Raw genomic sequence first — 25,500 nt, forward strand, 5'->3', positions numbered from 1 at the left:
CACAGTGAAGGGAGGTGTGAGGCAGGACACACACAGTGAAGGGAGGTGTGAGGCAGGACACACACAGTGCAGGGAGGTGTGAGGCAGGACACACACAGTGAAGGGAGGTGTGAGGCAGGACACACACAGTGCAGGGAGGTGTGAGGCAGGACACACACAGTGAAGGGAGGTGTGAGGCAGGACACAGTGCAGGGAGGTGTGAGGCAGGACACACACAGTGAAGGGAGGTGTGAGGCAGGACACACACAGTGAAGGGAGGTGTGAGGTATGAGCTCGTACCCCTCGATGGGGTGCAGGGCGATGGCGCGGGGCTTCTCCATGCTCTGGGCCAGCAGCACCTTCCTGTGAGTGCCGTCCAGGTTGGCCACCTCGATGCGGGACGTCCCAGAGTCCGTCCAGTACAGCTTGTCATGGATCCAGTCGATGGCCAGGCCTCCTAGAGCGAGGGACAGAATTTCGACTCTTTAGAGCCCTCCCTTTAATATGCCTCCCTCCCTCCAAAAGCCCTCCCTCTGGATGGTGAGCAAGGAAGGCTGTATCTGTTTCTGGGTCTCATGCCAACATCTGGCCTTAATGACTTTATCCCATCTGACATTATAGGTACATTCTTTGATAACGGCATGAATGACAGCAGAAGACTGTTCTTATGTCCCTATCTGAAACGTTTTACTGTGATCTAATCTACGAGTGAACGAGTGTTGGTGTCTACAGCCATTCAGCTCATTTAGCCTGGGTAATTGGTGGAAACACAAACTGGCACTCACACTGGCCCCACCAGGACTGGAATCGTAAAAGCCATTATGAACAGGTTCAGGTGACACTGCCAGGGGGCAGTAGTGGAGTATAATGGGTAGGGAACCTAAAGGTTCAGTTTGATTCCCAGGCCTACACTAACAATCAACAAAGGTGAGCAGTCGCTTATTCACAAAATTACAAAGCTGATCAACATTAATGTTGTTGGTTACGCTATTGCGATGTCGTACATGCACATTTTCTCTTGAGCTTTGTCTATTCGGCTCCTGGTTACCTCATCTGGGGCATGTGCCCAGTAATGATGTCACACACACAGTGCCAGGAGCGATATCAAGACAAGCCATGAAAACCTTCTTATCTGGGTCATTTGTGAGAAGGTGAGAACGGTAAAATCACCCAAGTGTTTCCACTGGCTTTAAAGGCCTATCCCTCATGCCTCCCCTGAAGTCAGACTTTCCCCAATTCAGCGTACCCCACAAACTCCAAATGTGAGCATGCACGCGTTGCTGGGACAACCTTTCTAATAGCACTAGGCTAATAACACGGCTCCACTGCAGCCATCGAACGTCAGCCATCGTCATCAGACATCAGACACTGAGGGAATTAATCCATTATAATTAATGACAGCGGCTCCACTGTAGCCATCAAAGTTAGAGAATCACTGAGGTTCATTCCTTGATGGTTGACTCGCGTGTTCATTCCCATATAGTCAATTGATTTTAATCAGAAATGTAGTTGTTCTACTTGTTTTTTCTTATTTAACTCCATACAAATGATAAAGTGGGTGGTTATTCACTGCTACGTGATCATGCACGTACTACAGGTGTTGTCTGATGAGAGACTGGGGCTAGTGAGTGAGCTAACTTAGCTGGTTACAGATGGCAGCAGTTCAGCCGTGCCGTAACATTGCAGAATGTTGGTGAAGCATTGGGGGAATGTTATGGTAACGCTGGTACAATGATGTGCCTCCCAAAGTGAGCTGAGCCACTTGGGACAGCGGTTCTCACAGTGTTAGGCAAACATGGCCGGTTCGTCCTCGTCATGACGACTGAGTGGGGCGGGGCAGTTACACGGTCGAGGCGGGGCAGTTACAAGGTCACAGCGGGGCAGTTACATGGTCGCGGCGGGGCAGTTACACGGTCGCAGTGGGGCAGTTACACGGTCACAGCGGGGCAGTTACACAGCCGCGGTTACAGCGGGGCAGTTACACGGTCGCGGCGGGGCAGTTACGCGATCACAGCGGGGCAGTTACGCGGTCACAGCGGGGCAGTTACACGGTCGCCGCGGGGCAGTTAGACGGTCGCCGCGGGGCAGTTAGACGGTCGCGGCGGGGCAGTTAGACGGTCGAGGCGGGGCAGTTACACGGTCACAGCGGGGCAGTTACACGGTCACAGCGGGGCAGTTACACGGTCGTAGGGGCACTTACACGGTCACAGCGGGGCAGTTACACGGTCACAGCGGGGCAGTTACACGGTCGCAGGGGCAGTTACACGCTCACGGCAGGGCAGTTACACGGTCGCAGGGGCAGTTACACGGTCACAGCGGGGCAGTTACACGGTCACGGCGGGGCAGTTACACGGTCGCAGCGGGGCAGTTACACGGTCGCAGGGGCAGTTACACAGTCACGGCGGGGCAGTTACCTGGGCTCTCCAGGCCTGTGGACACCGCCTCCTCTACATTGCTGCCGTTCAGGTTGGCCTTCATGATGCGGTCCAGTGTGACGTCGGACCAGAACACCAGCTTGCGGCTGTGGTGGAAGTCCAGCGCAATGGCGTTCTCCAGGTTATTCAGCAGCAGCGTGTACTCAGACCGGTGCGGCAGAACCTGCCGGATATCGATCCGGTTAGCAAACAGCAACACAGGCTCTGGGCCTGGGGGAGAGAGGGAGAGAGAGGGAGAGGGGGAGAGAAAGGGAGAGAGGGAGGGAGGGAAAGGGAAAGAGAATTCAATCATTTAAATAACCAGTTCCATTTTTATTAAATGCATTATACGAGTAGCATCTCGCCATTAACAGACGGACAACCAGTGCGCATATGTGGGAAGGCATATATAACTGTACACTGCATGTCTAGATCTGCAGTCCCCTCCAAAAGTATTCGAACAGCAATGTCAATAATTTTGTTTTTGCTATACACTGAAGACAATTGAGTTAAAAGATGTACATGAGATGACAAATCAGAGTTTCAACTATCCAAAGATCTGAATTTCAGCTTTTATTTCCTGGTATTTTTATTGAGATTTGTTAAACAACTTACAGCGTATAACCTCTTGTATCAGACCACCCCATTATTAGATGAGCAAAAATTTGTTAAACAAAAAGATAATTGGTTAAACAATATCGTTCTGAATGTCTACTCTTGGTTTTAACCTTGGGTTTTGCCTGTTTGCATTTGCGTTAGAAAAGATAAACCCACATGAAGACCAGAGAGCAGTCTTTGGGAGAAGAGCAAGCCAACCAAGCTTAGAAAAGAGGTGCATTTGGGACAACTTGTACAACAACTTTAAATGTCTTGGAAAAAGAAAGAAACTGCTGGCGTACTGAGAGCAACCCCCAAAACATCAGTCAATGACATCATAATCAATCTCCACAGGGCAGGGGTGAGAGTATCTCAATAAACCATCAGAAGAAGACTTAGAGAGCAGAGCTAAAGAGGCTATACCACAAGATGCAAACCACTCATCAGTAGTAAGAATCGGAAGGCAAGATTATAATTTGCAAAGAAGTACAGAGATGAGCCACAAAAGTTCTGGCACAAAGTTTTTTGGATTTATGAGACCTAGATTAACAAAGTGATGGAAAGGCCAAAGTGGGGAGAAAGAAGGGATCTGCTCATGATCAAAAGAGTAGCTTGGGCTTACATGGCTGCTTCTGGAGTGGGCTCACCAATCTTTATTGATGTTATAACTCATGATGGTAGCAGCAGTATGAATTCAGAAGTCTACAAAAACATTCTGTCTGCCAACTTAAGGAGAAATGTGTTCATTCATCGTGCAGAAAAACAATGACCAAAAACACACTGTCAACATAACAAAGGACTTCATTAGGAAGGAAAAGTGGAAGGTTTAAATTGGCCAAGTCAATCACCAGACCTTAAATCAATTGAGCATGCGTTTCACCACCGGAAGAGGAGATTAAAGGGAAAAGCCCCCTGAAACAAACAACAACTGAAAGAGGCTGCAATAAAAGATGAATGCAACAGTTTGGTGATGTCAATGGGTCGCAGGCTTGATGCAGTTATTGCAAGCAAAGGATATGCTACTAAATATTTAGTGTTATTTACTTTCATTTATTTAAATGCTCTCTGTTCCAATACTTTTTCTCACCTAAAAATTGGGTGGTTTGATACCAAAGGTGTTACGTTTAGTAGTTTAACATATCTTGGTGTAAATACCAAGAAATAAAAGCAGACCATCTGAACTCTTGTCTCGTATTAATCTTTTTATGTCAACCCCAAATTGTATCCAGTCTATTGCAAAAACAAAGGAATTGGCCTTGCTGTTCCAATAAGTTTAGAGGGGACTGTGTGTTTATGTTCTTTGTTTATTATTTTCTTTGCTTTTCTGTGCTCTGGCAAAATAAGTAATGCCAATAATTTTATTTTTAGAGAGCGCGAGACACAAGAGAGAGAAAGAAAGAGCAAGAGGCTTTGAAATACTAACTGCGCACAACAGACAGCAGTTTAATCAAATAGGGAAGTAACTGATTTAGGATCCGCTAAAAATAACCAGGAAAAAATGTGACGGATGTATTTGGTTTCTCTTCCAGCTGCAATCTCCAACATGTCTCTGCCATCTTGAACTTTACCCATAACCTGACCTTAACCCCATCCCCCTCACCACTACAAATTCATATTAACATGTTTATCAGATTCTGGTTACACTGAAGACTCTTTCACCACCACCCCAGTTCATATTCAACATGTTGATCAGAGTCTGGTTACACTGAAGACTCTTTCTCCACTGCCCAAGTTTATATTCAGCATGTTTATCAGAGTCTGGTTAGGCGGAAGAGTCTTTCTCCACTGCCCAAGTTCATAATCAACATGTTTATTACATTATTGGCATTTTGGCAGACGCTCTTATCTAGAGTGGTGTACAGATGATTAGACTAAGCAGGAGACAATCCTCCCCTGGAGCAATGCAGGGTTAAGGGCCTTGCTCAAGGGCCCAACGGCTGTGCGGATCTTATTGTGGCTACACCGGGGATCGAATCACCAACCTTGCATGTCCCAGTCATGTACCTTTTTTATCAGTGTCTAGTAATACTGAAGACTCTTTCTCCACTGGCCAAGTTCAGACTGGACGTGCGCTGGGCCTGACCAGCAGGGCGAAGCTCACACTCACCCAGGGCCTTGCAGCTGCGCTTGTCCGGCCGCAGCTCGTACCCCTGCACGCACCAGCACTGGAATCCCCCTTCCGTGTTGGTACAGCCCTGGCTGCAGTAGCCCTCCTCTGCACACTCGTCCACATCTGGGAAGGGTCCAGTTAAAATAGGGGGGGTCAGTCCATTTTCAATAGTTTCTCAAAAGCACACGTGTGTTCCTTCATCCACAAATTAAAATACTGATGGTTGAACTGCAAATAAAAGTTCACTTCGAGGTACAACTTTAAAGTCACTTGACAGCATTAAAACGGACTGTGACAAAACGTAGTCTGTGTTCACCCCAAGGGTTCGGTAAAACTACAAGGCTTCAAGTGAACTCAAGCGATCTGTTTGTGTCCTAGCAGGCTCATTGAAAAATGCAGAGCTGCTGAAACATCAACATTGTGCTCATTCAGCTGGATGCAGAGGGTGGGTCACCTGCAGCGACGCTCGCCCAAACTGCCGAATAAACCAACCCACCACAGCGCTGCCTGCTCACCGCCCTCAGGGCTAGCCAACAAGAGCAGCTCCAGGTATTACTGGCTGATCTGTGGGCTTTCAGGGGAGTTATCCAGTGGTGCAGGTTTTTGGGGCAGTGTTACGGGTTCAGGTAGCTACAGTGGCATGGTTTTGGGCAGTGTTAGGGGTTCAGGTAGCTATGGTGGGAGGTTTTTGGGGCAGTGGTGGGGGTTCAGGTAGCTACAGTGGCATGGTTTTGGGCAGTGGTGGGGGTTTAGGTAGCTACAGTGGCGGGTTTAGGTAGCTACAGTGGCAGGTTTTGGGCAGTGTTACAGGTTCAGGTAGCTATGGTTGGAGGTTTTTGGTGCAGTGGTGGGGGTTCAGGTAGCTACAGTGGCAGGTTTTTGGGGCAGTGTTAGGGGTTCAGGTAGCTACAGTGGCAGGTTTTTGGGGCAGTGGTGGGGGTTTTGGGTGCACTGTGCTCACCTTGGCAGGACTGCCCGTCCTCCTGCAGGCGGTAGCCGGTGTGACACGTGCACTGCACCTGCCCCCGGGCCATCTGGCACTTCTGAGAGCAGCCACCGTTGTTGGTGTTGCAGTTCCCCTCGCTGGACCTGGGGCCTGGGGGGGCATGGAGGGGGTCATATAAATGCAGGAATACGCAGCAGAGAGCCTCACTCCTGAGAAAGCACATTTACTGAAAACAAGGAGCCTCATCACTGTGTTGGCTTCCCTATACCCTCCTGAGACCCAAAAAACAGATTTTCTTTTTTGCCATAATTTGAGTGTCTTGGATGACAACAACAAGCACTGAAAACATTTTCAAAAATATGATCTTTTTATAGAACGTCCCTTTTCGTGCACATTTCTGCACAGTAGAATAAATGGATTTGGAGACTCGTGACCAGATTAAGACCAGAGACTCAAGTCCCCTACAGGGGACAGCGATGACTTCATAGGATACGAGTCAGTGACAATGACTTCAGTGCTTTCAGCTTCACCTCTGGCTGCGGCCAGACAAGCTGTGTCCGCTGTGAAATGTCTGAGTTCTTCCGTAAATCAGAGGAATTGTGATCCCTGGTAGGTGAGGATGCTGTACCAGGGGAAGAGGACCGGGGGAAGAGGACCGGGGGAGGAGCACTCACGGCAGTCCTGATGGGGCAGCTCGTCGGTGCCATCGCCGCAATCGCTGACCTGGTTACAGACCTTCCTCTGGCCGATGCAGCGGCCATTTCCACACAGGAACTGGTCCGGGGCACAGGGCGGGCTGTCTGGGGGCGGGAACAGAGAACGTGACAATATGGAGATCGCAAGGACACACCGCAACATGAATAAGCCCGTCCAGACTCACTACACGTTTGGGGGAGGGAGACAGGGAGACCCCCAATATTCTGATATTAATTTATTGTCTGGGACTACTTGCACTTAAGGGACCAAACAAGCCATAGGGCTGCATGGATTACGCAGTATGTATGTTACATGTGAGCAGTACCTCATAGGAACATGCCATAGGGTTACATATATTACGCAGTATGTATGTTACATGTGAGCAGTACCTCATAGGAACATGCCATAGGGCTGCATGGATCACGCAGTCTGTACGCAGTATGTACACAGACTCCCATGTTTTCCAACTTCTGCTCTCCCACCACCCTACCCCCTGTGCCCTTGACCCCATCTGCTCTTCTCTCCTCCAGACAATCACACCAGACCTCATAGGAACATGCCATAGGGTTGCATATGTTACGCAGTATGTATGTTACATGTGAGCAGTACCTCATAGGAACATGCCATAGGGTTGCATATGTTACACAGTATGTATGTTACATGTGAGCAGTACCTCATAGGAACATGCCATAGGGTTGCATATGTTACGCAGTATGTATGTTACATGTGAGCAGTACCTCACAGGAACATGCCATAGGGTTGCATATGTTACGCAGTATGTATGTTACATGTGAGCAGTACCTCACAGGAACATGCCATAGGGTTGCATATGTTACGCAGTATGTATGTTACATGTGAGCAGTACCTCATAGGAACATGCCATAGGGTTGCATATGTTACGCAGTATGTATGTTACATGTGAGCAGTACCTCATAGGAACATGCCATAGGGTTGCATATGTTACGCAGTATGTATGTTACATGTGAGCAGTACCTCATAGGAACATGCCATAGGGTTGCATATGTTACGCAGTATGTATGTTACATGTGAGCAGTACCTCATAGGAACATGCCATAGGGTTGCATATGTTACGCAGTATGTATGTTACATGTGAGCAGTACCTCATAGGAACATGCCATAGGGTTGCATATGTTACGCAGTATGTATGTTACATGTGAGCAGTACCTCATAGGAACACGCCATAGGGTTGCATATGTTACGCAGTATGTATGTTACATGTGAGCAGTACCTCATAGGAACATGCCATAGGGTTGCATATGTTACGCAGTATGTATGTTACATGTGAGCAGTACCTCATAGGAACACGCCGCTAATGTGATGGGTAGGGTGGTCCTTTGACCAGAGGTGGAGAATCCACGGTCAGACAGTAAAAGTCTGACCCTGTAATTTATTTCCTAATTAGCACACTTCTTCATCCAGGAGGTAGAACTAAGACTAGACCTCTGCCCTAGACTAGCCAATAGGGCACTCTGTAAACTAACTACGCTGTAATGTTTCTATGTGACAGTCTTCTGTGGAAAGCGCTATACAAAAATAAATTGAGTTAAATTATTAGGGAGGGCAAAAATGGAGTTTTAGAATGTAGACCGCAGTGTGTGCACCTGAACTCAACAATGCATTTCTCACAGAGAACATACTAAGATGTGTGCTGTGGGCCTAATGGAAAAAAGGAAAACAAAAGGGCACAAGACACATCCACTATTTCCACAGGTGACTCACCTGTGCGGCAAGAATGAACTGTTTTTCCCCTAAGCAGTATCTCTAACTCTCTTCACCAAACCCCAATCTCTTTTTGCGTTCACCCCCTCCCCACTTAGGAGACCACCCTGAATCACCTGTGGAACAGAGTGATATCACAGCAGCAAGTGCCAAAACAAAAACACAAAAGGGGAAAACTAAAAGAAAACAAAGAATGTCAGTGGGTGTAATTCCTAGTCGTAACAAGTCGGTTATTTACAGTAAAGCCCTTGTCCTAAAGTGACCAAGGCTGTGATCCAATCAGGATCCCCACAGAAGCCGTTTCCAAGGTTACCTGTTTTCTCACAGTTGTCTTCGTCACTGCCGTCCGAGCAGTCGTCCTCTCCGTCACATCGCCATGACAACCGCACGCAGCGGCCTGAAGCGCAGCGGAACTGATCAGTGGTGCACATGGAGGAGGCTGGAGGAGAGGCAGCGATGTGAGACACACACGAGTTCATGCATATACACCTGTACATACAACATACACGCATATACACACACACACATATACACCTGTACATACAACATACACGCATATACACACACACATATACACCTGTACATACAACATACACGCATATACACACACACATATACACCTGAACATACACGCATATACACACACACACACATATACACCTGTACATACAACATACACGCATATACACACACACATATACACCTGTACATACAACATACACGCATATACACACACACATACAACATACACACATATACACACGCACATACAACATACACACATATACACACGCACATACAACATACACTCATATACACCTGTACATACAAAATAAATGCGTATACACACACGCACATACAACATACACACATATACACACGCACATATACACCTGTACATACAACATACACACATGCACATACAACATACACGCATATACACACACGCACATATACACCTGTACATACAACAAACACACACATACACACAGACACACATATACACCTGTGCATACAACATACACACACATATACACATGTACATACAAAATACACATGCACATATACACCTGTGCATACAACAAACACGCATATACACACACGCACATACAACATACACACATATACACACACACACATACAACATACACGCATATACACACACGCACATATACACCTGTGCATACAACATACATGCATACACACATATACACATGTACATACAAAATACACACACACATACACCTGTATATACAACATACACACACATATACCTGTATATACAACATACACACACATATATACCTGTATATACAACACACACACGTATACACACCTGTATATACAACACACACACACACACATATATACACCTGTATATACAACACACACACATATACACCTGTATATACAACACACACACACATATACACCTGTATATACAACACACACACACACATATATACCTGTATATACAACACACACACATATATACACCTGTATATACACCATACACACATATACCTGTATATACAACATACACACACACACACACACACACATATACCTGTATATACAACATACACACACACACACACACATATACCTGTATATACAACACACACACATATATACCTGTATATACAACACACACATATATATACACCTGTATATACAACACACACACATATATACACCTGCATATACAACACACACACACACATATGCACCTGTATATACAACACACACACATATATACACCTGTATATACAACACACACACACATATATACACCTGTATATACAACACACACACACATATATACACCTGTATATACAACACACACACACACACATATACACCTGTATATACAACACACACACACACATACGTAATCACTCACTGCAGTTCTTCTCATCTGATTGGTCGTCGCAGTCAGACTCGCCGTCGCACCTCCAGCCGGCGTTGATGCACATGCCGCTGCTGCACATGAACTCCACCGAACGGCAGGGCTGGTGAGAGGCTGCCGAGGGAGAGAGCGCAGACACGGTCAGGAACCACTGCTGCACATGAACCACACGGGCTAAGGGCCTCCCTTTACTCCCATCGCAGTGTGGTAGGTGTTCTATTGGATTCAGCTGCCATTGTTGCCATTCCGTTTCCACAGATTCTATTGGAAACTGAATGTCACAGGCAACTGGCCAGACTGGTTCAAGCGGAGAGGAGGATGCCAGTAACTCAAATAACCACACGTTACAACTGTGGTGTGCAGAAGAGCACCTTTGAACACACAAAAGCATCAAATCTTGAACTGGAAACCGCAATATGTCAAATAAGTACCTAATAAAGCGGTCACTGGTCCTGCCTACCTGAACAAAACTGCCCTCTTAATTTGAATGAGGGGGAAAAAAATTTTTTCAGTACAGTCAGCATATTTTAAAAGGCTATGAGGTCATGCAAGCTCACACAGGGGTGGTATCAATATATTGCAAGGATTACATCCTAAATCTGCATCATTTAAAGAGAAAATATTCATAAGACATAAAAAGTGGTATTAGTGGCAACTCAAAGCAAAGGCTACGCACAGCACTCTCAAATTAAAAAGCCTTCTGTCTTGTTAGGCTTTTGAAAAACTGAGCAAATTCTTCTGAATGAAAAGATGAAATTGTATCGCTCTGATATTGGAGCCCTCACACAAAGAAAACCGATTTATTTTTTCAGAGGCCAAAAAAAAAAAAGTCACAGAAGCAGCTGCTGAAGAACGTGTCAGGAATCCACACTCAGGCCCAACGTGCAGCCAGGAAGCCTAGCGTAGCGAAGCGATTCGGTGGAGGAGTCTGAGCGCCCCGCGCCTCTGACAGCCAGACGGCAGCGAGCGGAGACCTCCTGACCCCCAGACGGCAGACGAAACGAGCACCGGTTCTATTACGCCACGCAACTGAAGCCCCCTGCCTCCCGCGGCGAGAACCCACGCGGGTGTGCATCCAGATGCGTTGGCGGAAAAGGCCGGAAAGCCGTCGGCAGAGCCCCGAGCGCACGCCGCAGGGCTGTAAAGAGCCTCACCCAACCCCACAGAGTGTGTGTGTTGTACATGGGGTGTGTGAGGGTGTTGTATACAGGGTGTGTGTGTTGTACATGGGGTGTGTGTGGGTGTTGTATACAGGGTGTGTGTGTGTTGTACATGGGGTGTGTGTGTTGTACATGGGGTGTGTGTGGGTGTGGTATACGGGGTGTGTGAGTGTGTTGTATAAGTGGTGTGTGCGTGTTGTATACGGGGTGTGTGCGTGTTGTATATGGGGTGTGTGTGTTGTATAAGGGGTGTGTGGGGTTGTATACAGGGTGTGTGTTGTATACGGGGGTGTGTGTGTTGTATAAGGGGTGTATGGGTGTTGTATAAGGGGTGTGTCTGTGTTGTATACGGAGGGTGTGTGTTGTATACGGGGCGTGTGTGTTGTATACGGGGTGTGTGTGTGTGTTGTATTCGGGGTGTGTGTGTTGTATACGGGGTGTGTGTGTTGTATACGGTGTGTGTGTTGTATATGGGGTGTGTGTGTTGTATACAAGGTGTGTGTTGTATACGGGGGAGTGTGTGTGTGTTGTATAAGGGGTGTGTGGGTGTTGTATACGGTGTGTGTGTGTGTGTGTGTTGCATAAGGGGTGTGTGTGTTGTATATGGGGTGTGTGTGTCGTATATGGGGTGTGTGTGTGTTGTATACAGGGCTTGTATGTTGTATACGGGGTGTGTGTGTTGTATACGGTGTGTGTGTTGTATACAGGGTGTGTGTGTTGTATACGGGGTGTGTGTGTTGTATAAGTGGTGTGTGGGTCTTGTATACGGTGTGTGTGTTGTATACGGTGTGTGTGTGTTGTATACGGGGCGTGTGTGTTGTATATGGGGTGTGTGTTGTATAAGGGGTGTGTGTGTTGTATACGGGGGGTGTGTGTGTTGTATACGGGGCGTGTGTGTTGTATACGGGGTGTGTGTGTGTGTGTTGTATTCGGGGTGTGTGTGTTGTATACGGGGTGTGTGTGTGTTGTATACGGTGTGTGTGTTGTATATGGGGTGTGTGTGTTGTATACGGGGTGTGTGTTGTATACGGGGGAGTGTGTGTGTTGTATAAGGGGTGTGTGGGTGTTGTATACGGGGTGTGTGTGTGTGTGTTGCATAAGGGGTGTGTGTGTTGTATAAGGGGTGTATGGGTGTTGTATAAGGGGTGTGTCTGTGTTGTATACGGAGGGTGTGTGTTGTATACGGGGCGTGTGTGTTGTATACGGGGTGTGTGTGTGTGTGTTGTATTCGGGGTGTGTGTGTTGTATACGGGGTGTGTGTGTTGTATACGGTGTGTGTGTTGTATATGGGGTGTGTGTGTTGTATACAAGGTGTGTGTTGTATACGGGGGAGTGTGTGTGTGTTGTATAAGGGGTGTGTGGGTGTTGTATACGGGGTGTGTGTGTGTGTGTTGCATAAGGGGTGTGTGTGTTGTATATGGGGTGTGTGTGTTGTATATGGGGTGTGTGTGTCGTATATGGGGTGTGTGTGTGTTGTATACAGGGCTTGTGTGTTGTATACGGGGTGTGTGTGTTGTATACGGTGTGTGTGTTGTATACAGGGTGTGTGTGTTGTATACGGGGTGTGTGTGTTGTATAAGTGGTGTGTGGGTCTTGTATACGGTGTGTGTGTTGTATACGGTGTGTGTGTGTTGTATACGGGGCGTGTGTGTTGTATATGGGGTGTGTGTTGTATAAGGGGTGTGTGTGTTGTATACGGGGGGTGTGTGTGTTGTATAAAGGGCGTGTGTGTTGTATACGGGGTGTGTGTGTGTGTGTTGTATTCGGGGTGTGTGTGTTGTATACGGGGTGTGTGTGTTGTATACGGTGTGTGTGTTGTATATGGGGTGTGTGTGTTGTATACGGGGTGTGTGTTGTATACGGGGGAGTGTGTGTGTTGTATAAGGGGTGTGTGGGTGTTGTATACGGGGTGTGTGTGTTGTATATGGGGTGTGTGTGTTGTATATGGGGAGTGTGTGTGTTGTATACAGGGCTTGTGTGTTGTATACGGGGTGTGCGTGTTGTATACGGTGTGTGTGTTGTATACAGGGTGTGTGTGTTGTATACGGGGTGTGTGTGTTGTATAAGTGGTGTGTGGGTCTTGTATACGGTGTGTGTGTTGTATACGGTGTGTGTGTGTTGTATACGGGGCGTGTGTGTTGTATATGGGGTGTGTGTTGTATAAGGGGTGTGTGTGTTGTATACGGGGGGTGTGTGTGTTGTATACGGGGTGTGTGTGTTGTAAACGGGGTGTGTGTGTCGTATATGGGGTGTGTGTGTGTTGTATATGGGGTGTGTGTGTTGTATAAGGGGTGTGTAGGTGTTGTATACGGGGGTGTGTGTGTGTTGTATAAGGGGTGTGTGGGTTGTATAAGGGGTGTGTAGGTGTTGTATATGGGGTTTGTGTTGTATACGGGGGTGTGTGTGTTGTATAATGGGTGTGTGGGTGTTGTATACAGGTTGTGTGTTGTATATGGGGTGTGTGTGTTGTATATGGGGTGTGTAGGTGTTGTATATGGGGTGTGTGTTGTATACGGGTGTGTGTTGTATAAGGGGTGTGTGGGTGTTGTATACAGGGTGTGTGTTGTATATGGGGTGTGTGTGTTGTATACGGGGGTGTGTGTGTGTGTTGTATAAGGGGTGTGTGTGTTGTATAAGGGGTGTGTCTGTGTTGTATACGGAGGGTGTGTGTTGTATACGGAGCATGTGTGTTGTATATGGGGTGTGTGTGTGTGTGTTGTATACGGGGTGTGTGTGTTGTATACGGTGTGTGTGTTGTATATGGGGTGTGTGTGTTGTATACAGGGTGTGTGGGTGTTGTATACGGGGTGTGTGTGTGTGTGTTGCATAACGGGTGTGTGTGTTGTATATGGGGTGTGTGTGTTGTATATGGGGTGTGTGTGTTGTATACGGGGCTTGTGTGTTGTATACGGGGTGTGTGTGTTGTATACGGTGTGTGTGTTGTATACAGGGTGTGTGTGTTGTATACGGGGTGTGTGTGTTGTATAAGTGGTGTGTGGGTCTTGTATACGGTGTGTGTGTTGTATACGGTGTGTGTGTGTTGTATACGGGGCGTGTGTGTTGTATATGGGGTGTGTGTTGTATAAGGGGTGTGTGTGTTGTATACGGGGGGTGTGTGTGTTGTATACGGGGTGTGTGTGTTGTAAACGGGGTGTGTGTGTCGTATATGGGGTGTGTGTGTGTTGTATATGGGGTGTGTGTGTTGTATAAGGGGTGTGTAGGTGTTGTATACGGGGGTGTGTGTGTGTTGTATAAGGGGTGTGTGGGTTGTATAAGGGGTGTGTAGGTGTTGTATATAGGGTTTGTGTTGTATACGGGTGTGTGTGTGTTGTATAATGGGTGTGTGGGTGTTGTATACAGGTTGTGTGTTGTATATGGGGTGTGTGTGTTGTATATGGGGTGTGTAGGTGTTGTATACGGGTGTGTGTTGTATAAGGGGTGTGTGGGTGTTGTATACAGGGTGTGTGTTGTATATGGGGTGTGTGTGTTGTATACGGGGGTGTGTGTGTGTGTTGTATAAGGGGTGTGTGTGTTGTATATGGGGTGTGTGTGTTGTATAAGGGGTGTGTAGGTGTTGTATATGGGGTTTGTGTTGTATACGGGGGTGTGTGTGTTGTATAATGGGTGTGTGGGTGTTGTATACAGGTTGTGTGTTGTATATGGGGTGTGTAGGTGTTGTATATGGGGTGTGTGTTGTATATGGGTGTGTGTTGTATAAGGGGTGTGTGGGTGTTGTATACAGGGTGTGTGTTGTATATGGGGTGTGTGTTGTATACGGGGGTGTGTGTGTGTGTTGTATAAGGGGTGTGTGGGTGTTGTATACGGGGTGTGTGTGGGTAGTGAGTAGTGGGGGGGCTTACAGCAGTCAGACTCATCAGACCAGTCCCCGCAGTCGTCGTCCCCGTCGCAGTGGTAGATGTCCAGGATGCAGCGGCCGTAGGCGCACTGGAACTCCTCCACGCTGCAGGTGGCCGTCAGCACATCCGCGGCTGCGGGAGGCAGACAGACATCACAGCCCGGGGTTATCACACAGCCGGATTACAGTGGAGAAACTGCCATGCAAAATGTGTAAGCATATTTTCTTACGACGCAAATATAACACAGTGAACACAATAAGTATTTGCACATATGGGCAAATCCATCAAAATGTGGACCTGGACCAAAATGAAATTCTTGTAGAAAATATTTAACCCACAAATAAGTGCCAATTAAACATCATTACAAATCACAGAATAGCCCATATATTTGAAATACACAACACACAAGAAAAAGTTTGGATTACTACCATTACATCTGTCAAGATAAACTTTGAATTATTTTTTCCAGTACGGCCTCAAATATTGGTCTAGTCCACATGTCATGTCAGTCACAAAAAACATTCATTTATTTTATTGCATAGCCTTCCATCATCATATTGTGCCTTTCATAATTATCTTACGAGAAGTTATGAGTAACTTATCCATCGCAACCACAACCCCAGGCCAACTATTTGTGCTGATATGGCTGGTGTTAAAATATGTAACGTCAGTCACACAATTTATTTGAAGTTATTAAAAGTCTGAATTTAATTAAAGCTCTATATACAAAGACAAATGTTAATTTTACCTCAATCAATAGACACAACCTCATCTGGATGTTAGTTGAAATGGAAATTGTTATCCAAGAATGACATGCCAAAATTTGTTTTGATAACGTTCTGTCAGATGTTTCAATTTTCTGTCATGTTCATACTGCTTGTTTGTATTCATAGTTATTATATGTTCTACTGCAATATATACACTCACCAAGCACTTTATTAGGTACATTTTTACTTTTATACACATACTAATTTGCATTGCATAATTCATGCAATTATCTAATCAACCAATTGTGTGGCAGCAGTGCAATACATACAATCATGTAAATACGGGTCAGGAGCCTTGCTCACATCAACCATCAGAATGGGGAAAAAATGTTATCTCAGTGACTTTGACCAAGGAATGATTGTTGGTGGCAGACAGGGTGGTTTGAGTATCTGCTGATCTCCTGGGATTTTCACGTACACTAGTCTCTAGAGTTTACAAAAAATGGTACAAACAACAACAAAAAACATCCAGTGAGCAGCAGTTCTGCAGACAGAAACACCTTGTGAATGAGAGACTTCAGAGGAGAATGGCCAGACAGGTCAAAGCTGATAGGAAGGTGACAGTATCGCAAATAACAGAGATATGCAGTGTTGGCTTGTGGACTGCTTATTGTAAGTGGACATGTTGCAATATCAGTCACGGTAACGTCTCTCACACTATATTTATGTCATTTATGTCATTACTTGAAAAATAAATAAGCATTTTCTTATTTCATTATTCTGTGTTTATTACTGTGATACAGCCATTACATTGTGTTAGATACAATTTTCCACTTTCAGCAGTTTGAAGACAATTTAGAATCAAAGCTGACTAGATTTTTTGCATGCGACAATCTTCCACCACAGCACAAAGAAGTACATAGCTAAAGATTAATTGACAATATTTCCATGTCAAACAAGGGCCGAGAATAGTTAGCCAAAAACCTTGAAACTTAACAATAAATACAACGGCAGCTGTACAATAATACAACTCTCCCATTTATAATGTCAGTCACGATGGATTCGCCCGTATGCAATATAAGCAAGCGCTGAGTTTGAGCTTATTTTTGACCCGCAGAATGAATTATGAATTATAATAAGTAGAAGCAGCCGGGCTGCTCGTCCCCGCCATGGCGGTTAGTGCTCACCCCAAGTTTATGACCAAGAGTTCAAAGCTACCAATCACTCTGTAAAACATGGCTCTCATTAATGGCACTTTTCAAAAACCGATTCAATCCTGCATTCAGAGCAAGTTCTGCAGGAATGACTTGTTCGATGTGGCCACGGCACAAGCGAATATCCACACAAATGAATACATTCACTCACTCATGATGGAAGACAGATGTTGGGAGTACTTTCACCTTGGTTACCCCACGCAATCTTCCTTTCCATCCAGAGGTGCACTCTAATTCTTAATGCTTATAACCTTAATTTCGCACCTTTAGTTAATGCAACTGGCACTAGTGAGCTAATGCAGACCACAAAGAGGCTGTCTTGCGAAATCAAAGTAATCCTCCAAAACATGAGCAACCATGAGAAAAGGCCGCTTCTTTGAACAAAGAGGTCAGCGGTTTTCTTTTGTGCCTGTCCGCTATTTGAAATATTTGCTTTTCTTCATGTGTGCTTTTCATAGGGTGGCCATCCATTCACCCATTAACAGAGTCAGTGTCTGAAGAAGTTCAAACATTACCTTGCAGTGCACACCCTTTGAACAAAGTTACCACAAAGACGGGATTAAGTCAACAGCAAGCACCTGTGCTGCCTTTCAAAACCTACCTGCCTGTCTTGAAATGGCCCACTAAGGTGCATGGTCAATACATTTGGAGGATTTCAATGGAAGCACTAACAACCTTTAATATTTTAATGTTGAGAAGATCCGACTAAAAATACACCATTGTGTTCATTAAAGGACACGAATAACAGCTTAACTGCCTCCTATTCATATCTCACTGTAAACCTGTAGGCACCTAGTGAATAGCCTACTTTACAATGACATTATTTCTTTCAAAGCACATACGATTTGGGAAATGAGTGTAACTCCCGTGTTATCCTCACACCAAAATGATATTGCATCTAGTCTAAAATAATACACAAAGCGCACATATACTTTGACAGCTGAAATTATAAATGCTAAAATATTACATCTATGGCCAGTCTTTTGCACCACACCGTCTTCAACGTTTTAACTAATTTCACACACAGCATCATCTGCATGTCCCAACAACATCTGCACACACTCCAGTCACAACAACATCTCCACATCTCCACGTCTGCACACACTCCAGTCCCAACAACATCTCCACGTCTGCACACACTCCAGACCCAACAACATCTCCACGTCTGCACACACTCCAGACCCAACATCTCTACGTCTGCACACACTCCAGACCCAACAACATCTCCACGTCTGCACGTCTGCACACACTCCAGACCCAACAACATCTCTACGTCTGCACACACTCCAGTCCCAACAACATCTCTACGTCTGCACACACTCCAGACCCAACATCTCCACATCTCCACGTCTGCACACACTCCAGACCCAACATCTCCACGTCTCCACAAACTCCAGTCCCAACAACATCTCCACGTCTCCACACACTCCAGACCCAACAACATCTCCACGTCTCCACACACTCCAGACCCAACATCTCCACGTCTGCACACACTCCAGACCCAACATCTCCACATCTGCACGTCTGCACACACTCCAGACCCAACATCTCCACATCTCCATGTCTGCACACACTCCAGACCCAACATCTCCACGTCTCCACACACTCCAGTCCCAACATCTCCACGTCTGCACACACTCCAGACCCAACATCTCCACGTCTGCACGTCTGCACACACTCCAGACCCAACATCTCCACGTCTGCACGTCTGCACACACTCCCAGACCCAACAACATCTCCACGTCTCCACCAATTCCTGGCAATGAGATGGGGAAAAATCACTGCTTAAAGTTTGTACCGTTACAACATCTAAAAGCTGGTCACAAATCACCATCTAAACTGGTGCGAATAGGTCAACACTCATCTCTCCTCTGGCATGTTTTAGATCCCTGAGAACAGCTGCACTGGAGCCTGTATCCTCCAGGAACGGGGAGGGGAGGAGGGACCGCAGAACTTTCCCCCTGTCACAGAGCACCAAACTCTTTCCCCCTGTCACAGAGCACCAAACTCTTTCCCCCTGTCACAGAGCACCAAACTCTTTCCCCCTGTCATAGAGCACCAAACTTCAAACCCCCGAGGTCTGTGGTGGAGCCGGATCCTTTATCCGCTCAGATGAAAGTCCTGCCCATAGCCGGCTGACAGCATGGAGCCCTGCTTTGAAGTCTTCTACTGGGGCTCATCTTTTCTCCCAGAAGATGGAGGGGGGGCCGGCGGTGAAAGAAAGCGCCACTTTCCTCCCCCCTCTGTCGCTGCTCCCCCGTTTCTGAAACTGCTGACCCAAAAGCCAAACTGATCCCCGCTCTGTTTATATATGTGGCACAGGAGATCCCCATAACTTGTGGCTTTTCCTTGAGCGAACGGGGCACTAATGTTCAGTGGAAAGTGTGCTTTGCCCATAAGCCTCTTGGGCGAACGGTGAAGAATTTACAGAGATTATTCGAGGGCAGGGACCCCTCCCCCTCCTTTCCGTGAGGTTTACTGTATTTTACTGTACTTATAATGCGTCAATCCAATCTAGTCTATTTGTGTTGTGCAAATTTACACAATAAATAACGTTTGTCACAATACACTTTACATTGGACTCTAGCCCGCAACACCCCCCCCCCCCCCCCCCACAAGAGACAGCCTAGGGTGAAGGGGGCTAGGAAAAACCCCTGGGTGAGATGGATAAGAAGAAAGTTTGGGAGGAACCGGACTGAAGCGGGGAGCCAACCTCCTCTGGGAATCTGAGATAGTGGGTCTTAAAGGTACAATAGCTAAGATTTTTGTGTTAAAACACTGTTACAAGACCATTGTAAATCCCTTCCAATTGTTGAAAAAGGCTCACTGATGTTGACTCACCCTCTGCCTGTGTTTATAGTCCTTAAATTTGGGTTTCAAAATATAGTTGACGGGCCGCCACTCTGTATCAAAACATTGTACAACTGTACAATAATTAAAGCTCATTGGTTGAGAATTGGTTCTAATTGCCACAGCCAATGGCGTGGGGGCTTATTCTGATTGTCCGTGTGTAGCTGCCCAAATTGTACTCCAGACAAGCAAATACTATTGCTCCAAGCGAAGACTACATATCTAGTTATAAAACAATACCAGTTTGCTATCAGTAGCAATAGATACTTGTAAATTTGGCAAGCTATGTTCTTGCTACCAATAACAAACTGAACGCTATGAACGCTATGTCGCATTTGTCACTGTCAGCTTTCCAAAACAGTGTATGAGAACACTGAACTGTATAATAACGCTTCATATTACGCATTATATTCATAGGCTGTGGGAAGCCAGTGTTGTGGTTTGACGGTGTTTGTTGTTGTAACTCCTCTCTTGACCATGAGGAGTGTACGTTTAATGACTAACATGGTCAATCAGTCAATGACGCATCATGGGAAGAAATTGATTATGTGAGATGTACAGCGTCAAGTTCACACTAATTTAGGAAAAATACTTCTATTTTGTTTTTGCCATCTATTATACTCCAAATCAGTCAATTCTGTTTTTTGCTACATCCAAACCTACATCTACAGATTAATTAATCAGATGAATGCAGGTGACAATGTGTTGAAGGCACTGTGTTTCTCCATTCACAATATTCAGGTTCAGACTTCTAGTCATCCATCAAACTGTTGTGATCAAGCTGAGGTAGAACAAAAACAGAAACATCACTGGCACTCCAGGAGCAGGGTTGCCTACCACTGCTATAAATAATCTTAAACCAACACATTACATTACATTTACATTATTGGCATTTGGCAGACACTCTTATCCAGAGCGATGTACAGTTGATTAGACTAAGCAGGACACAATTCTCCCCTGGAACAATGCAGGGTTAAGGGCCTTGCTCAAGGGCCCAATGGCTGTGCAGATCATATTGTGGCTACACCGGGATTAGAACCACCGACCTTGCGTGTCCCAGTCATTTACCTTAACCACTACACTACAGGCCGCCCACACATGACATCATAATTAAGGATACCTGATCTACAGAGGACAGGAGTGATGTACTAAATGCAACAAAACCTTGTGTAAAGGGAGGGTGCAATCTCAAGATGTGTTATGGCTGTGCTTTACAAATCCGGCCTATAGGCCGAAATTATTTCTCCCTCCGTTTCCTCAATTCCATTCGGAAAGGATTCAATTTGGAAGCATCTTACAAGAACACACCAATGCTCCCCTGCTTCTTTTCCTGCAGGAAATCCAATCCAGGAAGCCCTTTGAAGCTTATGATGAGGCTGCGGGCTGGGTGAGTCGGGATCGTTATAATAGCTGAGGCTCCGGCACGTACTGCCAGCAGTTGGAAGAGATTGCAGCAATCAAGAAAGCGATAATCTACGGGCTTCCAAAACAGGCATCCCTCTTACTGCATAAAATCTGACCCAACTTTCCACAAAACTGCGCTCACTGTGCGCAGAGCTCCCTGCCAGTGCTCAAATCAGTCTCAGATGTACTGGAGCACAACAAAAGTCACATTGTTAATTATGGCCAACGTCCCCAACTAGGCTATTTAAAGCAAATGAAAGACATTTGGCTTACTGACACTGGGTTAAATAAGAGGAGAGACTCCACGCTTAAGCGGTCGCCCGTGAAATCTGTGCGATGCTTAAGAGCAGCCGAGCGGTTCCGATTCAGACTGCGGCACGGTGTTCCTCGGGACGGGTACATTACAGACCTCCCGGTCTGCAGCGTCAGCGGGGGGTTCGGGGGGACATCAGCACGCGTGTAACGCCCGTGACCGAGCGCGGAGGCCGCAGCTGATGGCCAGTTTGATGTTTGATGATGTGTTCAGTGAGTGATGTGTTCAGGTGGTTCTCACTCTAGTGAGTGATGTGTTCAAGTGGTTCTGACTCTAGTGAGTGATGTGTTCAGGTGGTTCTCACTCTAGTGAGTGATGTGTTCAAGTGGTTCTGACTCTAGTGAGTGATGTGTTCAGGTGGTTCTGACTCTAGTGAGTGATGTGTTCAGGTGGTTCTGACTCTAGTGAGTGATGTGTTCAGGTGGTTCTGACTCTAGTGAGTGATGTGTTCAGGTGGTTCTGACTCTAGTGAGTGATGTGTTCAGGTGGTTCTGACTCACGGCAGTGTTCCTCGTCGGACCCGTCCTTGCAGTCCGTGTCGCCGTCGCAGTACCAGTGCTCCGCGACGCAGCTCCCATCCGCACAGCGGAACTCTTTGTCCGAGCACTTCCTCATATCTGGGGGAAGGAAGAAAACGACAACAAGAGGGTGAAAACAGACGGCCTTACAGGGGTCAGTTTCTAAGCCTCCAAGCGGCTACCTTCTATATAAGCTGCGCTAAACTGACTACTCTTTCAGCATGAGACCGGAATTAGTTCTTAGAGCACACTGGAGCTACGCCCATCTACTGCTCATTACAACCCTCCCCCGACCACCTCTCTCCCACGGAACATGGGACAGGGGCCGCTTTGTTGAGGCCATCAGCAGTGGTTTTCACTCACAATAAGCAGAAAGCCAACTAATCACACGACTTACCGTTCTAGTCATGGGATTTTCACATGCAAGTAGGTAATTTTTTTGGGGAAAACTAACCAAAAAAAAAATGCTGGAAACAAATTTTCTTGCCGACGAATGAACTTCAGACGCCCAAGGTTGGGGATTTATGGTACCAAATTAATTTCATAATGGATTTCTAGGGGCAAACAAATAAAAAGACCTTTGGGTTCTGAGACAGGATGAGGAAATATTAGATCTATTTGCTTTGACTGGCAATTACCCGTGTCCCTCCTCCTCTGGTTTGGGGGAGCCTATTAAAACCCCAGTGGACCTCTGGCACATCTACCAAATCGACAAAGAGCCTATTAGCAAATGAAAATGAGCGCATATATCCTTGGGAATGACAAAGGCCCAAAAATAAATCCTTGACTCCAAGTGGATATTTGTGCCAAATTTGAAGAAATTCCCTCAAGGCGTTCCTGAGATATTGCATTCACAAGAATGGGACGAATGGAAAAGGGACAGACAACGGACGGATGGACAAATTATATGTTGCCTGCTATAATTGTTCTACTCCAACGTACATGGACTGAAATTCATTTTTAGCTTGAAGTATTTTGTCATAAAGGATTAACATTTCACATGCTATTTGCACAAGAGGGCATTGAAGAAACACGATGAAAATATAAAATATGTCCGCGCTTTAGTTTTGGAGGAATAGCCGTGTTAAATTTATTGTCCTATTTTCAAGTGGTTGAGAATGTTCTCCTCATAGTGTGTTACACAAGGATAAACACTCCCCTTTCCACACAGTTTGCGCCGCTGGCCTTGGCTGACGTTAGGTTCACTTAAATTAGGGTGCCTTTTAAGGGTTATTAGGCTATTAGACTATTTCTGGTCATATTCATGTAGCTAGCTAGTTTGCTTTCATAAGGGCTTTATTGTCGTGCTTTTATCTTAGCTCGGCTAGCTAGCTATATCATTGGATAAGTCAGCACCCTTACCTTAGCTATGGAGAGTTATACTAGCTAGCTTGTGAAAATGCAGTCTCCTAAGAAGAGTGCGCATCAAAGAGATAGCTATGGTAACAAACAACAATGTGTGGAAGGTGTGGGCATGGTCTGCCAATCATAGCTAATTCACGGTCCTTATTACCACACCAGGCAGTTTGGGTGAACTTCTATATTGGGAAATATAGGCTTATAAATATAAATTTGTTTTGTTGTTGCCTAAAGACAACTGGCAAGTGTCACATTCAACCACCACGTTAATCATTTTAGATGAAAATGAGTGTTAATATAATAATATAATTGTTTACAATTTGAGCAATATTAGTGGTTCCATGCCATTTAGAACGGTTATATTTAAGCTTGGGTTGGCTTGTGGACTGCTCATTGTAAGTGGACAAGTTTTAATATCAGTAACGCTATATTTATGTAATATATATATGTATATATATAAATTATGTATATTTATATAAATAAATAACCATTTTCTTTGACTATTATTCCGTGTTTATTCCTGCGATATAGTCTTTACATTGTGTTAGATGCAATTTTCTACTTGCAATAGTTTGAAGACAATTTTGAATCAAAGCTGACTAGCTTTTTTGAATGTCTATTTTTTTTAAACGTCAGTCAACTTCTACCACAGCACAAAGAAGTACATTGCTAAAGATGAATTGACAATATTTCCATGTCAAACAAGGGCCGAGAATAGTTAGCCAAAAACCTTGGAACTTAACAATAAATACAACGGCAGCTGTACAATAACACTTGTCACAATAATACAACTCTCCCATTTATAACATCAGTCACAGCGGATTCGCCCACAGCGGGAAACTGAAAGCTAGGCTTTCACAGATCTCACTGGGAAGAGGGGAAAATAAGCAAACCGATCTGGAAAGTTGGCGGAAGAATGGAAAGCAGATGTCTCAGGAGAGGACTCCAGGGGGGAGAGGAGAGGACTCCAGGGGGGAGAGGAGAGGACTCCAGGGGGGAGAGGAGAGGACTCCAGGGGGGGGAGAGGAGATGAGAGGACTCCAGGGTGGGAGAGGAGAGGACTCCAGGGGGGAGAGGAGAGGACTACAGGGGGGGAGAGGAGAGGACTCCAGGGGGGGGAGAGGAGAGGACTCCAGGGGGGGGAGAGGAGAGGACTCCAGGGGGAGAGGAGAGGACTCCAGGGGGCAAGGGCCCCAAGGGGGAGAGGAACATTTGGATTGGTATTCTGAAGGGATTCATGAACGTCTGTGTCAATCAGGGACTTGAGTGGAAATGTTGTGGGGCGGGTGACAGGAGGGAGAACAGCCATGGGCATGAGGAAGAGGGACTCACCGCACTGCTCGTCGCTGTTGTCCCCACAGTCGTTGTCCCCGTCGCAGTGCCAGAGGCTGCGGACGCAGTAGCCGTTCTGGCAGTGGAACTCGTCCTCCTCACACTCCCTGGGAGCTGGAGAGACGCAGAGAGAGAACTCATTAAACCAGTTCACACATCACTTCGTTATGGGATTATATAGAGCTGGAGAAAACTATTCCTCCTGAAATCTTCAGGTGGGAAAAAATGTTTTGGGGGGAAAAAAGTAGGAGTTAGACAGGGGGGGGGGGTTGAATGGGCTGGTAAATTTGGCTTTGAAGAGACTGGCCTTCTTGGCATATCCAAGCGAGTGACCTTGCCCTCCCAGTGATGCCCCCCCCCCCACTCATAGACATGCACGGCCAGACTCCTAATGA

At 46.0% G+C, this 25,500-nt stretch overlaps 1 protein-coding gene across 4 annotated transcripts in view; it reads right to left on the reverse strand.

Annotated features, from left to right (window-relative positions):
* Window positions 1-25,500, reverse strand: part of LOC133111189 (low-density lipoprotein receptor-related protein 4-like) — a 120,424-nt gene that overhangs the window by 33,993 nt on the left and 60,931 nt on the right. For all 4 annotated transcript variants that reach the window (XM_061221356.1, XM_061221355.1, XM_061221358.1 and 1 more), the window contains exons 4-13: window positions 25,106-25,219; window positions 22,397-22,513; window positions 15,412-15,540; window positions 10,386-10,505; window positions 8,796-8,921; window positions 6,721-6,846; window positions 6,062-6,196; window positions 5,098-5,223; window positions 2,394-2,624; window positions 280-436 (exon numbers count right to left, since the gene is read on the reverse strand). In XM_061221356.1, coding sequence (XP_061077340.1) covers window positions 280-436; window positions 2,394-2,624; window positions 5,098-5,223; window positions 6,062-6,196; window positions 6,721-6,846; window positions 8,796-8,921; window positions 10,386-10,505; window positions 15,412-15,540; window positions 22,397-22,513; window positions 25,106-25,219 — 1,381 coding nt within the window. The remainder of the gene's footprint in view (window positions 1-279; window positions 437-2,393; window positions 2,625-5,097; window positions 5,224-6,061; window positions 6,197-6,720; window positions 6,847-8,795; window positions 8,922-10,385; window positions 10,506-15,411; window positions 15,541-22,396; window positions 22,514-25,105; window positions 25,220-25,500) is intronic.

This window comes from Conger conger, chromosome 15 (genome assembly GCF_963514075.1).
Source record: "Conger conger chromosome 15, fConCon1.1, whole genome shotgun sequence".
In the NCBI taxonomy this organism is placed as follows: Eukaryota; Metazoa; Chordata; class Actinopteri; order Anguilliformes; family Congridae; genus Conger; species Conger conger.